Genomic DNA, 19,652 nt, shown 5'->3' with positions numbered 1-19,652 from the left:
CTCTGTCATGAAAAGCATTTAACTGGCAAGGAAAAAAAAAAAAGTGTAATTTTGACTCAGTCATTGAGTTTGGGCCAGAGATGCATGGTCAGTTGAGTTTGGCATGCATTCGAGCTTCCACTGGTCATGGAGAAGGAAAAGTCATTTCCAGTGCTGCCTTCCTAAGTCACTAGATCCTGCTCTCTGCTCTGCCAGCATGAGCATTTCTGGGAAAGCCCAGAGGGTGCCGTGTCCAGGAATCAGGTCCCTTCAGCTCTTAGTAGCTGAAGAAAGTCACCCTGGTGCCTATCTTCCTCCACCCCATTACCCAAATGAAACACAGAGGACAGCACTACTTCTTCTGTTTTGTTTTTTTCAGAAAGTTAGAAATGGTGGTGTGGTTGTCAGTTTAACAGGCAGAGGTGTTTGGTTTTTTTTCCAACAACCAGTTTATTCTCTTTCATTAGTTTCTGTTCAGCTAAAGGAAATGTGGCAGCAGAGGATGGTTAGCTCAGAGCTCTGCCAGCAACTCCAGCTTGTGCCGCAGTGCTCAGGGCTAGCGGCTGGATTGCACACGCAGGGCTGCTGAGAAAGAAAAAGCCTTGTGTGGAGAAAATTAAATAAGGTAGGGCCAGCCTTCACCGTGCACAATTTTGCAAGTGAAGTTGATCAGAATGGAAAGAGTGGTGCGAAACTATGGAGACAATATTGAGGCCAACAGCAAGAAAATGAAGTGAGTTCGCAGAAGACATCCTGGACTGTGACAGAGCTCTCTTCTGGTTTCCATATCAAGCGTTTCCTTCTCTGTTTAGGCAATTGCCATGAAAATCATGGGAAACTGCTCTTTTTAATAGTAGCCATTTGAGTTCCTTGTCTTTTAAAATTCATGAATCTGTGGGTCACCTCCATCCTGCCTTGGTGCTCCTCTGCCTCATGGAGCAAGAGTTTAGAGCCCTGCCTTTTGGCCCATTCCTCTAGTGCCTGCTCACTTCTTTCACCAGCCAAGTAACAGCCCCATGCGGGATGTTCCTTGGCAGATTGAAATCCCATCAGAGGCTGGCTGTGGGGTTTGTTACAGCCTCAAAGCAGGGAGTAAGCATGCTAAGAAGTGCCGAGCTATCAACCTTTCTGGCAACTGGGTAAAAACAATCTGTAAAACCAGGCAGGTCTGACTTCAGTCACTCTGAGATTTCAGGATCCCACAGGCAAGAGGTCCAGAAGTCAGCACAGTAAGTCGGGCTCTTAGAGCAAGAGCTTCGCAGGAGGGGAGCTGCAGGATTCTCCTGTGCTAAGCTCACGGAGTGTGCAAAGTCATTGTTTGCAGAAGCTGGTATAAATAAAATTGCTGTCAGAAAGAGTATGTTAAGAATTACCAGTAAGATAATATTCCTGGGATTCTCTGAAGTGTTTACACCCAGTAAACAGGTTGGTGCCAAAAGTGAGTTATTACTGGGGCTACTAGCCTTGTGATCTTCGTGGAAACCCACCACGTCATCTCAACAGCATGCACTTTGTCTCTCAGAGGGCTGCGAGCTGGGCAGCAATTTCAGCCTCTCCTGTTGTTGTTGATTCAGAAAGTGTTTTAAATGGCAGGCTCTGCCAGCAATGCAAGCTGCAGGCATAAAGAGAATAAAAATTGCCTAAAATAAGGAAAGTCTACGTTAGGTGCAGTTGTGCCACAATTTTCTATTTCAGACAACACCAGCTTGGGCCTTGGATTCATAAACACAATGAGGAGCCTTTTGAAAAGTGGAAATTGCATTATGGCTCTGTTTCCTTTCCAGAGAAGCATGTGAAGCACATTACAGAGCAAGGGAAGGTCACGACTTCAGGGAACAGGACAGGATGTCTGAGCAGGGAAAGGTGGAGCAAGAGGAGCTGCTGGAAAGCGAGGGCAGAGAAGCAGCAAGAGAGCATGAGGGTGGAAAATGGTAACTGGAAACTTTGGCAGCATCTTAATCAGAATTTGTTTGGATATAACGTCGAAAAGAAAAGCATTTTCTCCCTACCCCCAGTTACTTCTGTATTTCTGATTTTTTATTTTTTTTTAAGTCTCTTGTTTTAATTTAAACACACGTTGATTTTTATTATTTTCACATTCTGGCAATGTTCTGAAATTTTTGAACTGCCAGACAGGCTCAGAGTTTCAAAACCAGCCTCTGCATATGTGCACAAATCAGTCTGATGAACATGCTGGGCAGGCCGAGACTGAGCAAAATGTATTTGCTTAACCATGATCGGTTAATAACACCACTGTGTCTTAAGTGTTGTGCTTGTTAAATTGCGGCGTGCACTTCCTAGCTCCATTTCATGCATCATTCCCTCTGTCCATAAAATTGTTTCTGAGACAGCCTTGCTCCTGGTACTGACTCTTTAAGCAGGGTGCAAGCGATTTGATCCCTGCCTTCGCCTGCTTTGTACAGGGCAGCAGGAGGATGTCAGGCCCATGGTACGCAGGCAGAGGAGTCTATGGTTTAGCATAAAGGAAAGAAGCATAAGACATCTACATATTTCTCAAAGGGCAAATTGTCCAAAGAGTCTCTCCAAGGCTAGCCCAAAACAGAACAAGCTGTAATTTCTTGTCCTTTTGTTTTGCACTTTGTATGATTTTCTCTCTGGTTTTGCAAGCATGCCGCAGTTACACTTCAGTGGCGCTGCAGCTTTTTAACAAGCTGTAGTAGGTACCCTATTGCTCATGCACTGGTAGTACTAAAAGACAGAAAGTACCAGCCTTTAACCCTTTGCAAGGTTACGCAGCTTAACAGTACGGAGTAGTCTTAGATGGTGACCTGCCACAGGTAGGTGGGAGGAGGGAGGTCAGGAACTGGGATGATTACCCACTCACTACCTCTCCATTGTACACCGGGATTACTCAGAATATTTTGCTGCTTGAGTTAATAATGTCATGAATATAGCAAGGCAGAGAGAGAAGGGCACAGAGGAAACAATTTTGAAGGAATTAAACATTAACAGCACACCTTAGATCCAACTGAACGGGAACAAAAGAAGGGAATAGCGTCCAAGTACAGTTTGTACTTAGTTGTAATAGGCAGACAGGTTTTGTTTACGGAAGCAGACAATCATTGCCTTCCTCTGTGCTATAAAACATGCCTTAAAATGAAGTACTAGTAGGAATTTTATCTAAGTAGTGCCTGCAAAGTACAGCCTCAAAGGCAAACCTGGTCCATTTGAGTTGCTAGTCCATAAACTAATTATTTAATTTAAAACAGGAGGCAGCAGACAGCAGACTATTGCACTGATTCCTGAGTTAGATGATTTTGCAGTCCACCTTACACTGTTTTCTTCATTTCACGGCTGTAAAAATGTGGCTGCAGGCTCAGCCATGGGGTACCTGGGCTGCAGATATAATCAACCATTGCTCCATCAGTTTTAGCAGTGGCGCTTTCAAGGTGCCCCAGCCATAAAGCCAAACTGCCCCGAACAGCACAGCCTCTGGGACGGGCGCTCACTACGTGGTTTTGCCCTTATTAGAACAGAGGGGCAGCTGTAAAGAGGGGGAAAGCCTCCAGAGCAGGTCTGCATGCTCAGTGCGCTCAGGAGAAGTGCATTTCTGCTGCCAGTCTGAGTAAACCAAGGTTTGCTAACCAAATTAAATAAACAGCCCAACACCCCCTGCCTGCAAGGAACATCGGGTCTGATTAAGAGTCCAAAGAGTACATTTTTCAAAACGTCCATGGTTGGGTCAGAAGATCAAAGATTATTGATTTCTTCTTATTTTATTTTATCTCAAAGAATGATTTTTAAAAAATCCTTTATCAGCCTCTTTTTGAATGCCCAAAAGATGGAAGAAATTAAAGGGTATTTATTAGTATTAGCAGTAGTATTCCAAAATGTATTACATGCATTATTATTCATATTATTCTGGAGATGCAGCGCCAGCAAATCACAGATACAGAGAATTGGCAAGAAATTAATTGGAGGACTAAAAAAGTACTGGAAATTAGGAGAGATGATGAGATAGAAGAGATCAGCTGACCAAAGTGAAGACTGAAAATGGCACGTCATTCTTGCAGTAAAAGGGTAATGAAATACAGCGAAGGCAGAGTGGGAATACTGATCTTCACATGCTTCTAACCAACTTCTTGCCATACTCGGTCACATTTCTGTAAGATTGCTGACATAAGCTATTACAAAATGAAAGGACCTTTATGCCAGTATAAATGAATCTCTGGTGTAGAGCGCTACCACTTCTGCAATGATGGCTTTTAAATTGATAGGATATTACAGAGAGAGCTGGGCTTTTGAAAATCTGGTGGCTTAAGTTCTCCTGTGCTCGCTTTAGTCTCTCTCATCCAGTAGAGGACACGTGTCCAGGCACCATGGCAGGAAACCCAGGGCCTGTAAGCATTATCTAATGCATATTGGGAAAAACAGTCCCAAGTCCCACATGAAATGATGGGCTCTGAGCTGATGTTGCCTCTCAGAAATGAGACTGGGAATTATGATGAATAGTTCCACAAGATCTCAGCTCCCAACTGTTTGACAGCCAAAAAAAAAAAAAAGATCTAATACCATGGATTATTTTAGGAAAAAAAAATCTAGAGAAGAGACAGCAAACATTATTATGCTTCTGTGTAGCACCAGCATCAGCTGCATCCTGAATGCTGTATGCAGCACTCAAAAACCAACAAAGTAGGATGAGAATAAGTACAAGGACAGGTGACCAGAGCGATTAAAGGTATAAAGCAGTTCCTGTACACAAATCAACCAAGTAGGACAGGGATCCTGTAGGATGGGAGGGAGCTGACTGCCAGGCGTGATGCTAAAAAGGTCTGTAAAATCATGGGCAGTGCAGACAGGGAAGCTGGTGACAGAAGAGCTGAGAGCTAGGAGGCTTGGGGAAACTGCCTGTTCGGTGCAGAACAGAGCAGAGGAGGTGGTTCTTCAGGTGTGTAATTAAGCTGGGGAGCTCCTTGCCACATGAGGCTATGGATGCTAAAATTTGCATGAGGGCAGAGAGAGGCTGGGCAGGTTTGCAGAGAAGTGCACTGAGTGATACAGTTAAAAACAAACAGACCTACCTAGGTCAGAGTTGCTGTGCTGCAAAGCATTGGAGGGAGCAAGGAGAGAAATGCACATTTTCTTCAGTGACTTGCCATGCAGCATCTCTTGGGCATGATGACATGGGGAGTTTGGGGATGTGCACCTTCCTGGGCATCCCCAGGTGGGAGCAAGGGGTATAGGGGGGAGTCAAGGGAGGGGCTGTTTTGGTGCTGGTGGGATTAAGGCATGTTGTATTATGGTCTGTGGGCTTTCTGGAAAAACTGATTGAAAGCTTTTTCTTCTTTTTGTTCTAATAAACGAGGCTTCCAGGCAAAGTTTTGTGCTCTGGGCAATACTACTCGTAAAGTTAGGGTAGAACCAAAGAAGGAGAAACTGCAGCAGTAGAAGGATGCCAGTGGATGAGGAAGTCTCTGCCATATCACACTGCAGGCTGTGGAGACTTGACTCCCAAACTTTGGCAATACATTTAAAAATCAATGCCTATTCAGTAATCATTCTTCTTTTTGGAAACAATAACCTATTGAGTTGTAAAGTTTTTAGGCCTCCAAGATCCAGTGGTCCCAAAGTGGAGATGACCACAGAGACAGTATTAACCTATATCTGCAAGTTTGGCATCCACTTTGCTTGCCTAAATCCCAACCTACTGGCTTTCTGAAGGGGAAAATGGTGCTAAATGAACTTGACTCCCACTCGTTAAGACCTGAAGGAACGGGGCTGCTCTTCAGTCCCCTCCTGTTCTCTGGTCACCTCAGCCCTAGCACTGGCAGGTTGGAGCAGTAGCTGCTGATCACCAAATCATGGTACAGCTGAGGTTGGAAGGGACCTCTGGAGGTCAGCTGGTCCAACCCCCTGCTCCAGCAGGGTAAATGATGCCTCTGACACCTGAGTAAAACACCCAGCTGGCCGGTTCCACCAAGCTACGGAGTGCCTGACGCCGGGCACCTCGTCCATGCCACCTGCTCAGGCAGTGAGAGCCCTGCCCAGCTGACCCCTGCACGAGGCACTGTCTGGCGGGCAGTGTAAATCAGCTTTATATTCTTTCCAGTGGGATATTGCTAAAGACACCTCCAAAGCTGCTTCTTTATCTGATTTTTACCCTGGCAATTCCTCGTGACATTTCCACCAATTTAAAATTATTTTTCCCCTCTCTCTTTACTTTCCTGTGCATTGTTTTTCTCTGGTGCTTGTTCTCTCATATGTCTTTTGCTCCTGTAAATGACTTTGCATAATGTTTCCCTTTAAATTGTTCCATTTCAAAGTTTTCCCTCTGTTTCAAACTTCCCAGTTGCTATGTGACTCTGCTGTGTGGTTTGTAGGTCTCCTTTTGCGCTACAGTGTCCTTTATCTCTTAGGCAGCTTCCCTTGAAAAGCTCTGCGGTGGAGATAGAATGAAAAATATCATCTGTATCCCTCTGTGTCACTACATAGAAGTCTAAAATATCTGTGAGACAAAGAGACACAAAGCAAGCATTTTTAAATATAAAATAAGGGATATGTATTTGTAGGACATTTATTTTCAAAAATTCCCTAATAGCATGAAGAGAAACCCAGACACTCCATTAAAAAATGCATACTTTATTTTTTAATTCACACAGTCTAGTCATGCCATGGGCTTTCCACAAAAAGCACAAGTCTTTGTTTTTGTGTTATATCCACAAGACCGATACTACATGCCTGTGATGGTGCCAGGACACTCAGACTGATGCAGGAAAGCAGAGTGCCCGTAGCTTTACAGGAGACACTGCGGGTGCAGCAGGTTCCTGCACCAGGACGTGTGCCAGGGAGTGTCCCCATGTGCATCTCCCCACATCCTCACAGCCAGCCCCTTCTGAAGTGAAACACTCTGTCCCTTGTAGCAGCTCCACGTGTGTGACTCTGGCTCTAATCTGAAGCCCACAAAGGCCAGTGAATGCCTCTCTGCTGATGCTCAGGCAGGCTGCAGCCGGATTTAAAAAGTGACCTACATCTTCTGCTCCACACCTCAGGCTCTCTTTGCATAACTACTCATAGGTGGTCTAAATTTACCATTGCAGTCTGGAAAGAAGGATCCATGAGCAGCAGTAGGTCTAGCTATTTAAACCACTTTCTGTCCTGATTTCTGAACCAAGGCAGGACTTGCACTTAGCCACGACAGAGCTGAGCTGGTGGATATTTTCTTTGGTGACCGTTTTTGTTCCTAGTTCATGGCTATGCCAGCAGGAGCTATGGTGGATACAAGCAAAAGAATTTGCTATCTGATGGGGGCTAAAACACAACTGAAGCTAAAACACAACTGTAAGCTAAAACACAACTCCTCATTTTGCTTATTGAACCTGGCAGAAGGTGTGTTTAGACTGAGAGGCCTTTTCAAACTTGGAAGTTTCGCCAGTGAATTTCAGGCACATGTATATACTAGCCAATTCTAGCTCTTTATGAATTTCAGATGCGGACAGATGCTGATGGGTTTTGTGCAGCTGTCTTGCCCTGCCAGTGTTTCCCTGCAGAGGCAGGATGGTGCCCGTCAGCCAGCACCATCCAAAGGTCACTAGGAGAAACTGCAGGACTGCAACTAAGGCCTCAGATCTCACTTCTGTCACCCAAAGCAAGCTGACAAGTGTACAAGCATCTGCATAGTATCTCAGGAACGGTGGAAACTCCTCTTGAAGACAACATCAGACATTTTGTCATGTTTTTTCCTTTCTTTATGAACACTTTTCCTATGAAGAGTATCATTGAATCTGCATCTGAGCAGAGAGACACTGCTTTGGAGCAATAGCTGTTCATGCAGGAGGGGAAAGTGGGCTTTGGATGCAAGCTGTCTGGTGGGCACTGGTGCATGAAGAATGCTTTCTGTGTTGCTAGTGCAACCCATCGCTTGGGGCAGATAACCAAATGGCATCCAGCTGAACGCCTGCAGAACAAACAGGGCACCTTTGCCTTTGGAGACAGCTGAGTCAAACTCTATTTAAAATGGGCTTCATCAATATTGAAGTTTTAATTTAGGTCTTGGAAAGTAATTATACTATGTATTAGCTATATGTGTGTGCAATATTGGGCATTACCCACATCTGTCAACCTTTAGGATGGAAGTCACATTTTCCTCAGCTTGCTGCCAATTATGAGCAAGGGAAATTATTGTAGTTTCTGGGATTTAAGGAGATTTGCCTGGCAGATCCTACCTGGGTTGCAAGCGCTGTGCAGCAGTGAGCCATGCACAAAGAAGAAATGCAGCCCAGGTCCTGAGGCCAGCAGTGGCTGCTTCTGTTTCTTCCACCTGGGAGTGGGTGGAAGAAATGTGGGTGTAAGAGCATTCTCTGTGACCATAGCACAGAGCTCTCAGGGAAGGTCATGTTGAAGCAGAGGCAGGGGAGGTGTTTTTTAAGTCATTCATACAGGCTAATACCAAAGTACTTGATCACAGCAGTGCTCCAAAATGACTTCTGAGCTACTGGTTTTGTGGCCAAGTGCTTGCTGCCGTGAGTTAGCATTTCATAAATTCGACCTTTATGTATTCTGCAAAATATTAGCAGGTTTACTCTCCCTGCACACCCTTCACTCATTGCTACATAGCAGCAGAGAGCAATTTAGCTCCCTGGCAGTGTATTTTACTAAGACAGCAAATTGTCTGTGTTTACTTATGCTATACAATTCAGTATTACCGCAAATGTTGGCCAGATTCCTGCAAAGTTAGTACCTACAAACAAACTCTTAAATTCATATTTAGGTCCCTAAATAAAAGGTTTGGTTTTTCAAATACTGAGTCTACTCTGACTCCTGTTGACTTTTTGGAAGCCAGTAAATGGCTTCCAAAGAGGAAGAAGAGGTGCACGAAGTAAGAATATTTCTGGCAAGTCACTGCGTTTGTTACATAAAAGGTCAGGCTATAAGTACTGTCGTTCATATAACCTTTCATTCCTATGCCTGACAACAAGCCCAAGTGAACTGCAGGGTCCATCAGAAAGGCCAATTTTGCCCTTGGTATTATTGGGAGTTTTTAGTGAGGTTTTTCTCCTGTGTGCCAGCACAATAAGGCTTCCTGTCCTTTCTCTGTATGATTTCAAGGAAAGCCTGATTCATTACTTCAGGGGCTGAGCTGAATTCCAGCCCCTGGGCCATTTTAAAAGAAATCATTTAAGCCTCAAATCCTTGCACTGGTTGCAGCAGCAGATGTGTGAAAGGATAGTCATTGCTTTGCCTCTTGCTGCTCATCCTCAAGAAGAGCAGGCTCTCCTTAATCTGTGGGCCGAGAAGCAGAGCAGGAGGACTTTTTGACCCAAGATAAAACAATGACACAAACATTCCTGTGGAAGCAGGCTGCACTTCTGGATGCTTCTGGAATATATTACTGGGGATAGCTTACACTGCCTTTAAAAAGAAAATCATGCCAATGCCTTCAGGAAAAAAAAGGTCTTGTGTGATGAGGAGAAAGGGAGGAAGTTATTCTGGCAATATTTAGAAGTGTTTAAAGGCAGAAGGACCTGGAATGGGAGGATTTCACATACAGTAAATCAGGAAAGTGATCTGGCATAATTGCAAAGGTGACTTTGAAACAGTCTGCGTTTCAGTCTCTGAGATCTTTCATTTCTTTTATTCTAATGGGTCAAAATTTGCAGCATTTTCAATAGCCGATATGCACTTTTTCTGCTCAAATGAGGCCACTCCTGAGGAAAGAATTTATTATTTTTGTAAACATTATTCAGCTGCGACTGACTGCATATTTCCATTCCCCTTGCAGAGGCACAGCGATAGCCGGGATCGTTTTTGGCATCGTCTTTATAATGGGAGTGATCGCCGGGATTGCCATCTGCATCTGCATGTGCATGAAGAACAACCGTGGGACTCGAGTCGGGGTCATCCGCACGACGCACATCAATGCCATCAGCACCTACCCAGGTGAGGGGGCAGAACAGGGCCGGCAGGAGCGCTGGCAGTCCGGGTGGAGCCATGGTTCTGGACAGCCCCAGCCCCACAGCGAATGTGGGTGCGAGCGCAGGTGGCTCTCCTGGGCCTGCAGGGGAGAGGCAGGAACCACGACTCCCAGCTGACAATCGCAAGACAGCCCAGCCTGCGCAGGGTTCATTAGTGCAGCTCTCCACCCAGGCTCATTTATTCCGCTCCTCCATGGGCTAATGAGGTCTGGCCAGGTGCCAGATCCTCAGCACGGCTGCACGGCGGGCAGTGCCCGCAGCAGCACGTCCAGGCCTCGCTGCGCTGTGAGGAACTGGCTCTCTCCACGTGCCAGAGGCTCTCCGGTGACAGATCAGTTGGTTTTCCTTTGTGCTCTGGTTCTTGTAGTTGCACTGGGTCACGTACAGTCAGCTCCCTTTCATCACCCAGCACCATGGGGACCCAGCATGCCATATGCCAAGATGGCCATATGCCATTTTGCCGTAATGGTTTATCAGGGCAGCACCAGGGGAGGCACTGAGCCAGGGCCCTGGGGCACCCCAAAAGGCAGTAGGGACCCCTTACACTTCTGCTGTAGCGTAGCTGTGCCCATGGTGACCAGGAGCTGGTAAGTCTGGTGGTACCCAGACAATCCAGCTGAGGTGTTCGGCTCCGGGTCAGATGCGTTCTGCAGTGGAGCGGGGGATCGGACAGGCAGGGCTGATTTTTCCAGCACCGTGCCCACTCGAGGGAGCCGCCAGGACCCAGCAGCCCTCGCGAGGGAGGTGAACGAGGCGGGAACGAGGCGTAGCGGGGCCAGCAGTGCCCCCTCCCCGGCCGTTCATAACCTGCCCCTAGGGAGCACGGCCACCAGGATGGGCACACAGCGCGTGGCACCTCAGCAGGGAGAGACGCGGCAGTTGGCGCGGGCAGGGCAGAGCGTTCTCCCCGCCCATCCGAACACCTCCTCTAAGGGCGGCCTGCCGCTAGCTAGGCTGCAATGGTGTACACCAGGCACAGTGCGCTCTCCTGGGAGTCTGTACGCACCCAGACCAACTGCCCGCTCAAAGCTGCGGCAGTTCAGGTCTCTGGGTGCAGGGAGTGCCTGAGCCTGTTGGTACCACCTGTGGGGGGCAGAGAGACTGTGTGCGTGAGGTGCAAGCAGGTGGACGACCTGGTCCGCCTGGTGGCAGAGCTCAAGGAGGAGGTGGAGAGGTTGAGGGATATCAGGGAGTGTGAGCGCGAGATAGACTGGTGGAGCAACTCCCTGCGTGGCTAGAAGGACAGGCCCCGGGTGAGACACCCCAAATGGGGGTGGACCCCCTGCCCTGTTGCTGTTGGGCAGAGGCAGGGGACCAAGGAGTTGAGGAGGAATGGGGACAGGTCCCTACTCGACATCGCAGGCGATGCCCTCCCCCACCAGCCCCTCCTTCCCAGGTGCCCTTACACAACAGGTTTGAAGCCCTGGAGCTTGAGACACTGGTAGCTGAGGAAGAGGTAGAAAGTCTGCCAAGGAGGATGCCTAGGGCGAGGAGGTCAACTCCACGCCTCAGGACTGCCTCCACCAGGACAGAAAGAAGGGTGATTGTTGTGGGTGACTCCCTTCTCAGGGGAACAGAGGGCCCTATTTGTCGGCCTGACCCTACCCGTAGGGAAGTCTGCTGCCTCCCTGGGGCCAGGGTCAGGGACATTGCCAGAAAGCTTCCCAACCTGGTTCGCCCCTCTGACTATTATCCTCTTTTAATAGTCCAGGCTGGCAGTGATGACACTGAAGAGAGAAACCTGAAGACCATCAAACGGGGCTTTAGGGGACTGGGACGGTTAGTGGATGGAGCAGGAGTACAGGTGGTGTTTTCATCCATCCCTATGGTGGCAGAGAGGGGTACAGAGAGGACACAGAAAACCGACCTGATAAACATGTGGCTCAGAGGCTGATGCCAACACAGAAACTTGTTTTTTTTTGACCATGGGGTGCTTTACTCGGCACCCGGACTGATGGCCACAGACGGGTCCCTATCTCTAAGGTGAAAGCAGATCCTAGGCCAGGAGCTGGCGGGGCTCATTGAGAGGGCTTTAAACTAGGTGAGAAGGGGGACGGGGCTGAAACAAGGCTTGTTAGAGCTGTGCCAGGGGGAACAATGGCAAGGCTGGGAGAGAAGGCAATGACCCAACTGAAGTGCATCTACACTAATGCACGCATCATGGGCAACAAACAGGAGAAGCTGGAAGCCATCATGTGGCCGGCAGGCTATGGCTTGGTTGCCATCACGGAAATGTGGTGGGACCACTCTCATGACTGGAGTGCTGCAATGACTGGCTATAGGATCTTCAGAAGGGACAGGCAGAACGGAAGGGGTGGTGGTGCAGTTCTCTATATCAGAGAGAGTTTTGATGTCGTGGAACTTGAGGCTGGGAATGATAAGGTTGAGTCCCTTTGGGTTAGGATCAGCGGGAAGGCCAACAAGGGAAGCATCCTGGTGGGTGTCTGTTATAGACCACCAAACCAGGATGAGGAGGCTGATGAGGAGTTCTACAGGCAGCTGACAAAAATTGCGAAATCATCAGCGCTTGTTCCTGTGGGGAACTTCAACTTCCCTGACATATCCTGGAAGCACAACACAGCCCAGAGAAAGCAGTCTAAGAGGTTTCTGGAGAGCGTGGAAGATGGCTTCTTGACACAGCTGGTTAGTGAATCTACCAGGAGTGATGCCCCGATGGACCTTCTCTTCACAAACAGAGTAGGACTGGTGGGAGATGTGGTGGTTGAAAAATGTCTTGGGCAGAGTGACCATGAAATGGTAGAGTTCTCCATTCTTGGAGAAGCCAGAAAGGGGACCAGTAAAACTGCTGTATTGGACTTCTGGAGGGCTGACTTTGATCTGGTCAGGACGCTGATTGGTGGAGTCCCTTGGGAGGCGGTTCTGAAGGGCAGAGGAGTCCAGGAAGGCTGGGCACTCTTCAGGAAGGAAATCTTAATGGCGCAGGAGCAGTCTGTCCCCACATGCCCAAAGACAAGCCGTCGGGGAAGAAGAGTGGCCTGGCTGAACAGAGAATTGTGGCTCAAGCATAGCAGGAAAAAGAGGGTTTGCAATCTTTGGAAAAGAGGGCGGGCCACTTTGGAGGACTATAAGGATGTTGCGAGGCAGTGCAGGGACAAAATTAGAAAGGCCAAAGCTCATATGGAGCTTGATCTGGCTACTGTCATCAAAGACAACAAAAATGTTTTTACAAATACATCAACACAAAACAGAGGACTAAGGAGAATCTCCAGCCTTTACTGGATGCGGGGGGGAACTTAGTTACAAAAGATGAGGAAAAGGCGGAGGTGCTCAATGCCTTCTTTGCCTCAGTCTTTAGCGGCAATACCGGTTGTTCTCTGGATACTCAGTACCCTGTACTGGTGGAAGGGGATGGGGAGCAGAAAGTGGCCCTCACTACCCATGAAGAAATGGTTGGCGACCTGCTACGGCACTTGGATGTACGCAAGTGGATGGGGCCAGATGGGATCCACCCAAGGATACTGAGAGAACTGGTGGAGAAGCTGGCCAAGCTGCTTACCATCATTTATCAGCAGTCCTGGCTATCAGGGGAGGTCCCAGTTGACTGGCGGGTAGCAAACATGACGCCTATCTACAAGAAGGGCTGGAGGGCAGACCCAGGAAACTACAGGCCTGTCTTTTTTACCTCAGTTCCAAGGAAACTCATGGAGCAGATTATCTTGAGTGTCATCACGCGGCACTTACAGGGCAACCAGGCGATCAGGCCCAGTCAGCATGGGTTTATGAAAGGCAGGTCCTGCTTGACGAACCTGATCTCCTTCTATGACAAAGTTACACGCTGGGTGGATGAGGGAAAGGCTGTGGATGTGGTCTACCTTGACTTCAGCAAGGCTTTTGAAGGCCTTTAGGAAGGCTCTGCAGGAGGATCTGGATAGGCTGCACCGATGGGCTGAGGTCAACTGCATGAAGTCCAACAAGGCCAAGTGCCGGGTCCTGCACCTGGGGCGCAATAACCCCAAGCAGAGCTACAGGCTGGGAGAGGAATGGTTGGAAAGCTGCCAGGAAGAGAAGAACCTGGGAGTATTAGTGAATAGTCGGCTGAATATGAGCCAGCAGTGTGCTCAGGTGGCCAAGAAGGCCAACGGCATCCTGGCTTGCTTAAGAAACAGTGTGACCAGCAGGGCTAGGGAGGTGATTGTCCCCCTGTACTCGGCTCTGGTGAGGCCGCACCTCGAGTACTGTGTTCAGTTTTGGGCCCCTCACTACAAGAAGGACTAGAAGAAGGTGCTCGAAAGAGTCCAGAGAAGGGCAACAAAGCTGGTGAGGGGTCTGGAGAAGAAGTCCTACAAGGAGCGGCTGAGGGAGCTGGGTTTGTTCAGCCTGGAGAAAAGGAGGCTCAGGGGCGACCTCATTGCTCTCTACAGGTACCTTAAAGGAGGCTGTAGCAAGGTGGGGGTTGGTCTGTTCTCCCACGTGCCTGGTGACAGGATGAGGGGGAATGGGCTAAAGTTGTGCCAGGGGTGTTTTAGGTTGGATCTTAGGAAGAACTTCTTTACTGAGAGGGTTGTGAGGCATTGGAATGGGCTGCCCAGGGAAGTGGTGGAGTCACCATCCCTGGAGGTCTTTAAAAGATGGTTTGATGTTGAACTTAGTGATATGGTTTAGTGGGGACTGTTAGTGTTAGGTCAGAGGTTGGACTCGATGATCTTGAGGTCTCTTCCAACCTAGAAATTCTGTGATTCTGTGTGCTTCTTTGACACCTGAGCTAGCTCCGTGCAGATCTGTCAGCTTGCTATGCACTAGGAGTGAGGTACAGGAGCACCAAAGGTGAGTCTGCACCAAGCTGCAGGGCTTGTTTTTCTGGGGTCCCCACCTTATGAAAATGGCCACATTGTTGAAGAACAAAGCTGGCCCCTGGAAGCAGCATTAACAGCGTTTATGCATTTCAGCTGTGTCTCTGCTTTGGTATTGTGATTAATTGCACATCCAGGAGCAACTGCCTAGGGATAACTGCGAGTTCAGTGTCATAAAGGGCAATGGCATTTCACAGAACATGTCCCCCCATCCCACTCTTGGAGATCTCCTGCCTTTATATTCCCTCCTGTTTAAAAGGTTGCCACAAACCCCAGGTGCATTAAGTATACTCACAGGCAAGCCATGCAGTATTTGTCTTCCTTCATCACATTCACTGCCCTTAGTGTCTGTTCTCTCCCTCATCCTCTGACTTTCCAGTTAAACTAAACCCAGCTATAATCATCCTTATCATGGCGACCTTGTTTTGTATAGAGAGATGAGTAATGAAAGAAAACTGCAGTACTCTCAGCCATGAATTGCTGAAGAGCTACTTCAGAATCTAACAGTGACTGCAAGCTGTAAAAACAACAGCAAAATGAAGTCTCTGGGGCTGTAGCTTCCCCAAGTTTGCTCCTGCTATGACTCACCCCCTATCTCTCCACCTCCAGGCAGTTTGACTGCATACTCCCTGTTCCTGGTCCAAATATTTGTTCGTGCAGTTCTTCCTCTCAGCAGCAGCACCTTTGGAGGATGGGACAAGCCCTGAAATGGCTTCTGTGTTCCCCATTGTCATGAACACTTCTGGAGTGATGACTGACCTGGCCTTGGCTCTAAGATTTGTTCCCCCCTGCCACTGCCAGTTTTGGAGAGGAACAGCAAGTGAGGAGGTGCCTTTCCTTTGGCCTCAGCCACCGTGGCAGCCAGTTTTTCAGAGAGCAGGGAGTGCTTTTCCTGCCACACCGGGACTTGAGTCTCTTCCCTCCATCACAAACATCCCAAGTTTCTGTTTCCTCTCTGTTAAAGTGCTGTTTTGATGCCAGTCTGCTTGAGATACCTAGGCAAGGAATAGAAAGGCCTCCGTGGTGACACAAACTGAGAAGAGGCAGACTCAAGCTTAAAATTTGTGGACTACTGTAATGGGGTTTTGATATGGGGCCTTCTGTTCCTACCATACATACAATTCTGCAACATTTACTGTCTTTATGATCACTGAATTAATCTTTCTCTAAGGTTAGCAGAAGTAATTGAAGAAAAGCTTTTCAGCTGCCTCTTAATATATTTATTTATTTATTTATTTATTTTTCCTAACTGCCTGACCTGGTTTACAGACACAGGGCTCTCTCTCCTCAAGTGTCTCCTTTGGGGAGAACAAGATGAAAGCTCTGTTATTGTTCAGCCTGAGACCTGGGAATATCCTGGAAAAATGTCCAGCATTTGCCCTAGCAGGTGTGACACTGCTGTGCTGCAAGGAGCTTTCCACTGTGTTTGGCATAGTGTGGCATGGCATGGCACACACCTCCTGGGGACCCAGAGAATATTCCAATTGTCTGTAGGGATCAGTGAAGGCTACACCATCATTTTGAGACACCATAAGTCTATGTTGCTGGTGAAGAGGGTGAAAGGGAATAGATCTGATGAAAACCCAACCTCCCTCCTCTGAAAAGGTGTAGCTCTGTGCCACACTACCCTGGTCTTTTTTGCCATATGGCCACTCAAGCCCTGTTAGCAGCACAACATGTCTGTGGCATGTCTGTGGGCATAGAGACAGCAGTGAAGGAAAGGGCAATAAGCAAAGACTGGCATTGACATAAAGTTACTTATAGCAACAGTCTGAAAAAACAAAACAAAACAAAACAAAAAAACACAAGTGTGTTGTCAGGAGACTTTACATCTGTTCTATGGAAATCTTAATGCCAACAAGAAAATACTTAGGTGCCTGCATATGAAAAAGATTAATTTTTAACTCTTTCTTCCTTCTCCCTTTTTAGTGGCTCCACCACCGTACAGCTATGAATATGAAATGGAGTACCCCGTTGATCTACCTCCACCATATACTCCCACTCCACAGACTTCAATACAGTATCCTCCACCCCCTCCTTACCCTGGATATTCAGGGAAATAATTACATGGCTTCACCTGGATATTAACTGCCTGTTGAAACAGCCAGCACCGTTGGAACAAATATTTTTGGCTCAGGGACAAGGAGGATGGGGTCTGCATCAACACATCTGGTCAGAGGTTGAAATAACCAAGGAGGGTTGATGTGGCTCAGGGCAAAGAAAAATACTGTCTACTCTGGACCATCACATTTCATGGTTAAACAGTGTGTGACCAAAGTTCCTCTAAGTCAGTGCCTGATGAGTAGCCCTTAATACCAGTGTTTAGCCTCAGCTGCAGCCTGTTACAGCACATGGGAGCCATGGTCTTCCCATTTAGGAACATGCAAATGTTGCAAATGGTTCAACAAGGTCTGTTTCAAATGCACAAGAGGCAGCTGCTGGGGCTTATTCTGGGAGAAAATTCCAACTGCGGTCTTCAAACATGTGATACACCTTTCCGTGAGACAAGGGGAATAAGGAAGAACAAGGAAGACTGAAGCTATTTTCAGTTTCTACTTCAGGATGATGATAACTGATGATCAGCTGTGCATATTGACCTGATAGGTGTATTACAAAGAGAAGTGCTGTTGGGAGTTACTCAGTAACCAAAAAATGATGGATGGTATTTTTGGCCAGGTGCAGGCTGTTTTAAGTGCCTACTTTTAAACAAGTTGAGACTAGTTTGTGGCCTAAAATGTAAACATAAAGAGCATTTTTATATGTGAATTACACTAATTTATAGCTGATTAACTTTTGCCTGGACTTAAATACCGTGGACATCAGACAATGCCACAATGCCTTTTTTAAGACTAAATGATACTTTGATTTTTTAATAAAATATTAATTCAGGAAAACTCACAAGTGGGAGATGAAAAACAAATCAATTACTAAAACATCATAGATCTGTGTTTCAATTGGATTGCTTAAAGACCTTTTTTAAAAATAAAAAAAAAATTGTAGTGTTTTTCAGTAGTAATGAAATTCAGCCTAAGCAAAGAGATGGGAAGAGAGACTGTGAGCATCAGATTACTTTTGAATGTTGCCTTGGCCATTCTAAAAGTCTAAGTTGCCAAGTAGTATTTTTTGCATTTGTCATGTATATTGTTCAAAATTGTTTAATCTCTGCTATGTAAAGTACAGACCTTCATGATTTAAAATCTTCCATATACTTATTGGCCTAACTGTAATTCAGCAGCAGCTATTTCAGAACAGAGTATCCAGTTACCTAAAGCATCATTCATCCTAAAGCATTGTCCTTCAATGACAAGACTGGTTTTACATGCAAACCAAAAGGGAATGGTTCTCTTCAGGGATTTAGAAGTGTTGAACTCACTTAGTTTGAGTTGGGTAGCTGGGCAGTTGGAGAACTGTGCAGCCAAAATACTGGAAGGTGACAAAATACAACACCTGGTTCGAGACAGTTCAAGACAGCTGTGGCATCAAGTTCATTTCAGAGGAGAAGCTTCAGGTTACCACTGATTCCTAGAGATCTGAAGGTATTTAAATGTTTTCCAGTATAGCCCTCGTCTTTTTTTTTTTTTTTTTTTCAGATGTTTCAGCATGTTAATGAACTGAAAAACAGCTTGCAAAAGGTGGTATCCATATCCCTGTGAAGCCAGATAACAAACTCTCTCATCACCCCCTAAGTGAGATATTTTTGGCATTCAGTCCTGATTTAGGGAAGAACTCAAGCAACCTTTTAGCTCCGAGTACAAAACTTATTCAGAAGCTTTCTTGCATCCAAGACCTTATTGACTGTTCTTGCTCAGATTTTGTAATTGTATTTGTCCTTTCCAAGATGACTAACTTTACCCTCTTGAAAAAACACACTAGAAAGCACAAATGGCCTCAGTCCTTACCATTCTAGGATCAGATCTGTGTTGTGGCCTTTGGCCAAACTCAGCCTTGAATCACCGACCCACTAGCTCTCCAGGCTTTTGTGACCTGGTCAGAGGAAAACTGAGCTGTGTCACAGATTTTGGTTACTGCTGGTTCCTTGGAGCCTTCCCCAAGGAAGGAAAGTTACATTCTCATTTCTGTTTTGCTTTCTGAGATGAAAAATCCTGAACTAGGTTATCTTTACAGTTACTTCTCTGGGCTTTGTCCTGTGACATCTCTGCTGCTAACATGACCTCTCCTAAGAGACGGATGCTCCTCAGTTGCAATCCTCCTGTGAATTATTACCTTCTGGGTTTTGGCACTCCCTTTGCAAAACCATCTGTAGGGGTGCTGGTGTGCCTGCCAAACTTCCCATCTGGGCTGGTGGTCAGTGTGAAGGAAAGGATGAGCATGGTGTTCTATGTGGGAAGTCCTGCTTCTACATCGTTCTACGCTACTACCTCAGCACTTTACCCTTGATTGCATAGGATGATATTTCTGTGCCAAAAAGTTACCTGTAAATAATGAGTATTTGTCATTTCCCCCATTTGTGTATTTCATGTCTTTGTATTGAACATGTGGACACACCAATCAAAAAGTAGTTTGTATTTGATGAATCCAGTCTCCTGAAAAATACAGAGAAAGAAAACTATCCTAAATCTCCCCTGAGAGGAAGAATTTCTCCACCTGTGACATTTGTCAGAACAAGTGACCAAGCAGATCTCTTAAATAAAAAGGAATTTCAGGAAAACAATTAAACATCTTTGGTCATGGAGTCCTCTGTTTTTCGGCTTTGAGACTGCATGTTGCCTCTGATGATATTGCATAAATGTCATGGTGACCTAAGTAACTGGAATGTATACATGACTAATTTCAGGGGAAAATTATGGAAATAGCAATTTGAGAATTTCATGGTGATAGAGAGCTATTTGTTTGATATGAAAACGCTAGTGAGGAGATTGATTTTAGTATGCCAGTTAATGTTCTGCAGACCCATATGTATTGGGCCATA

General features: G+C 46.6%; 1 protein-coding gene across 2 annotated transcripts in view; it reads left to right on the top strand.

The window, feature by feature from the left end:
- The window catches only part of CYYR1 (cysteine and tyrosine rich 1), a 60,017-nt gene extending 40,618 nt beyond the window's left edge, over positions 1-19,399 (top strand). For both annotated transcript variants that reach the window (XM_084532685.1, XM_084532684.1), the window contains exons 3-4: positions 9,719-9,876; positions 16,652-19,399. In XM_084532685.1, coding sequence (XP_084388811.1) covers positions 9,719-9,876; positions 16,652-16,785 — 292 coding nt within the window. In that variant the 3' untranslated portion in view covers positions 16,786-19,399. The remainder of the gene's footprint in view (positions 1-9,718; positions 9,877-16,651) is intronic.
- The last annotated feature ends 253 nt before the right edge of the window (positions 19,400-19,652 follow it).

Source organism: Aythya ferina, assembly GCF_964211825.1.
Source record: "Aythya ferina genome assembly, chromosome: 1".
In the NCBI taxonomy this organism is placed as follows: Eukaryota; Metazoa; Chordata; class Aves; order Anseriformes; family Anatidae; genus Aythya; species Aythya ferina.
This window is presented reverse-complemented; position numbering and strand designations above follow the sequence as displayed.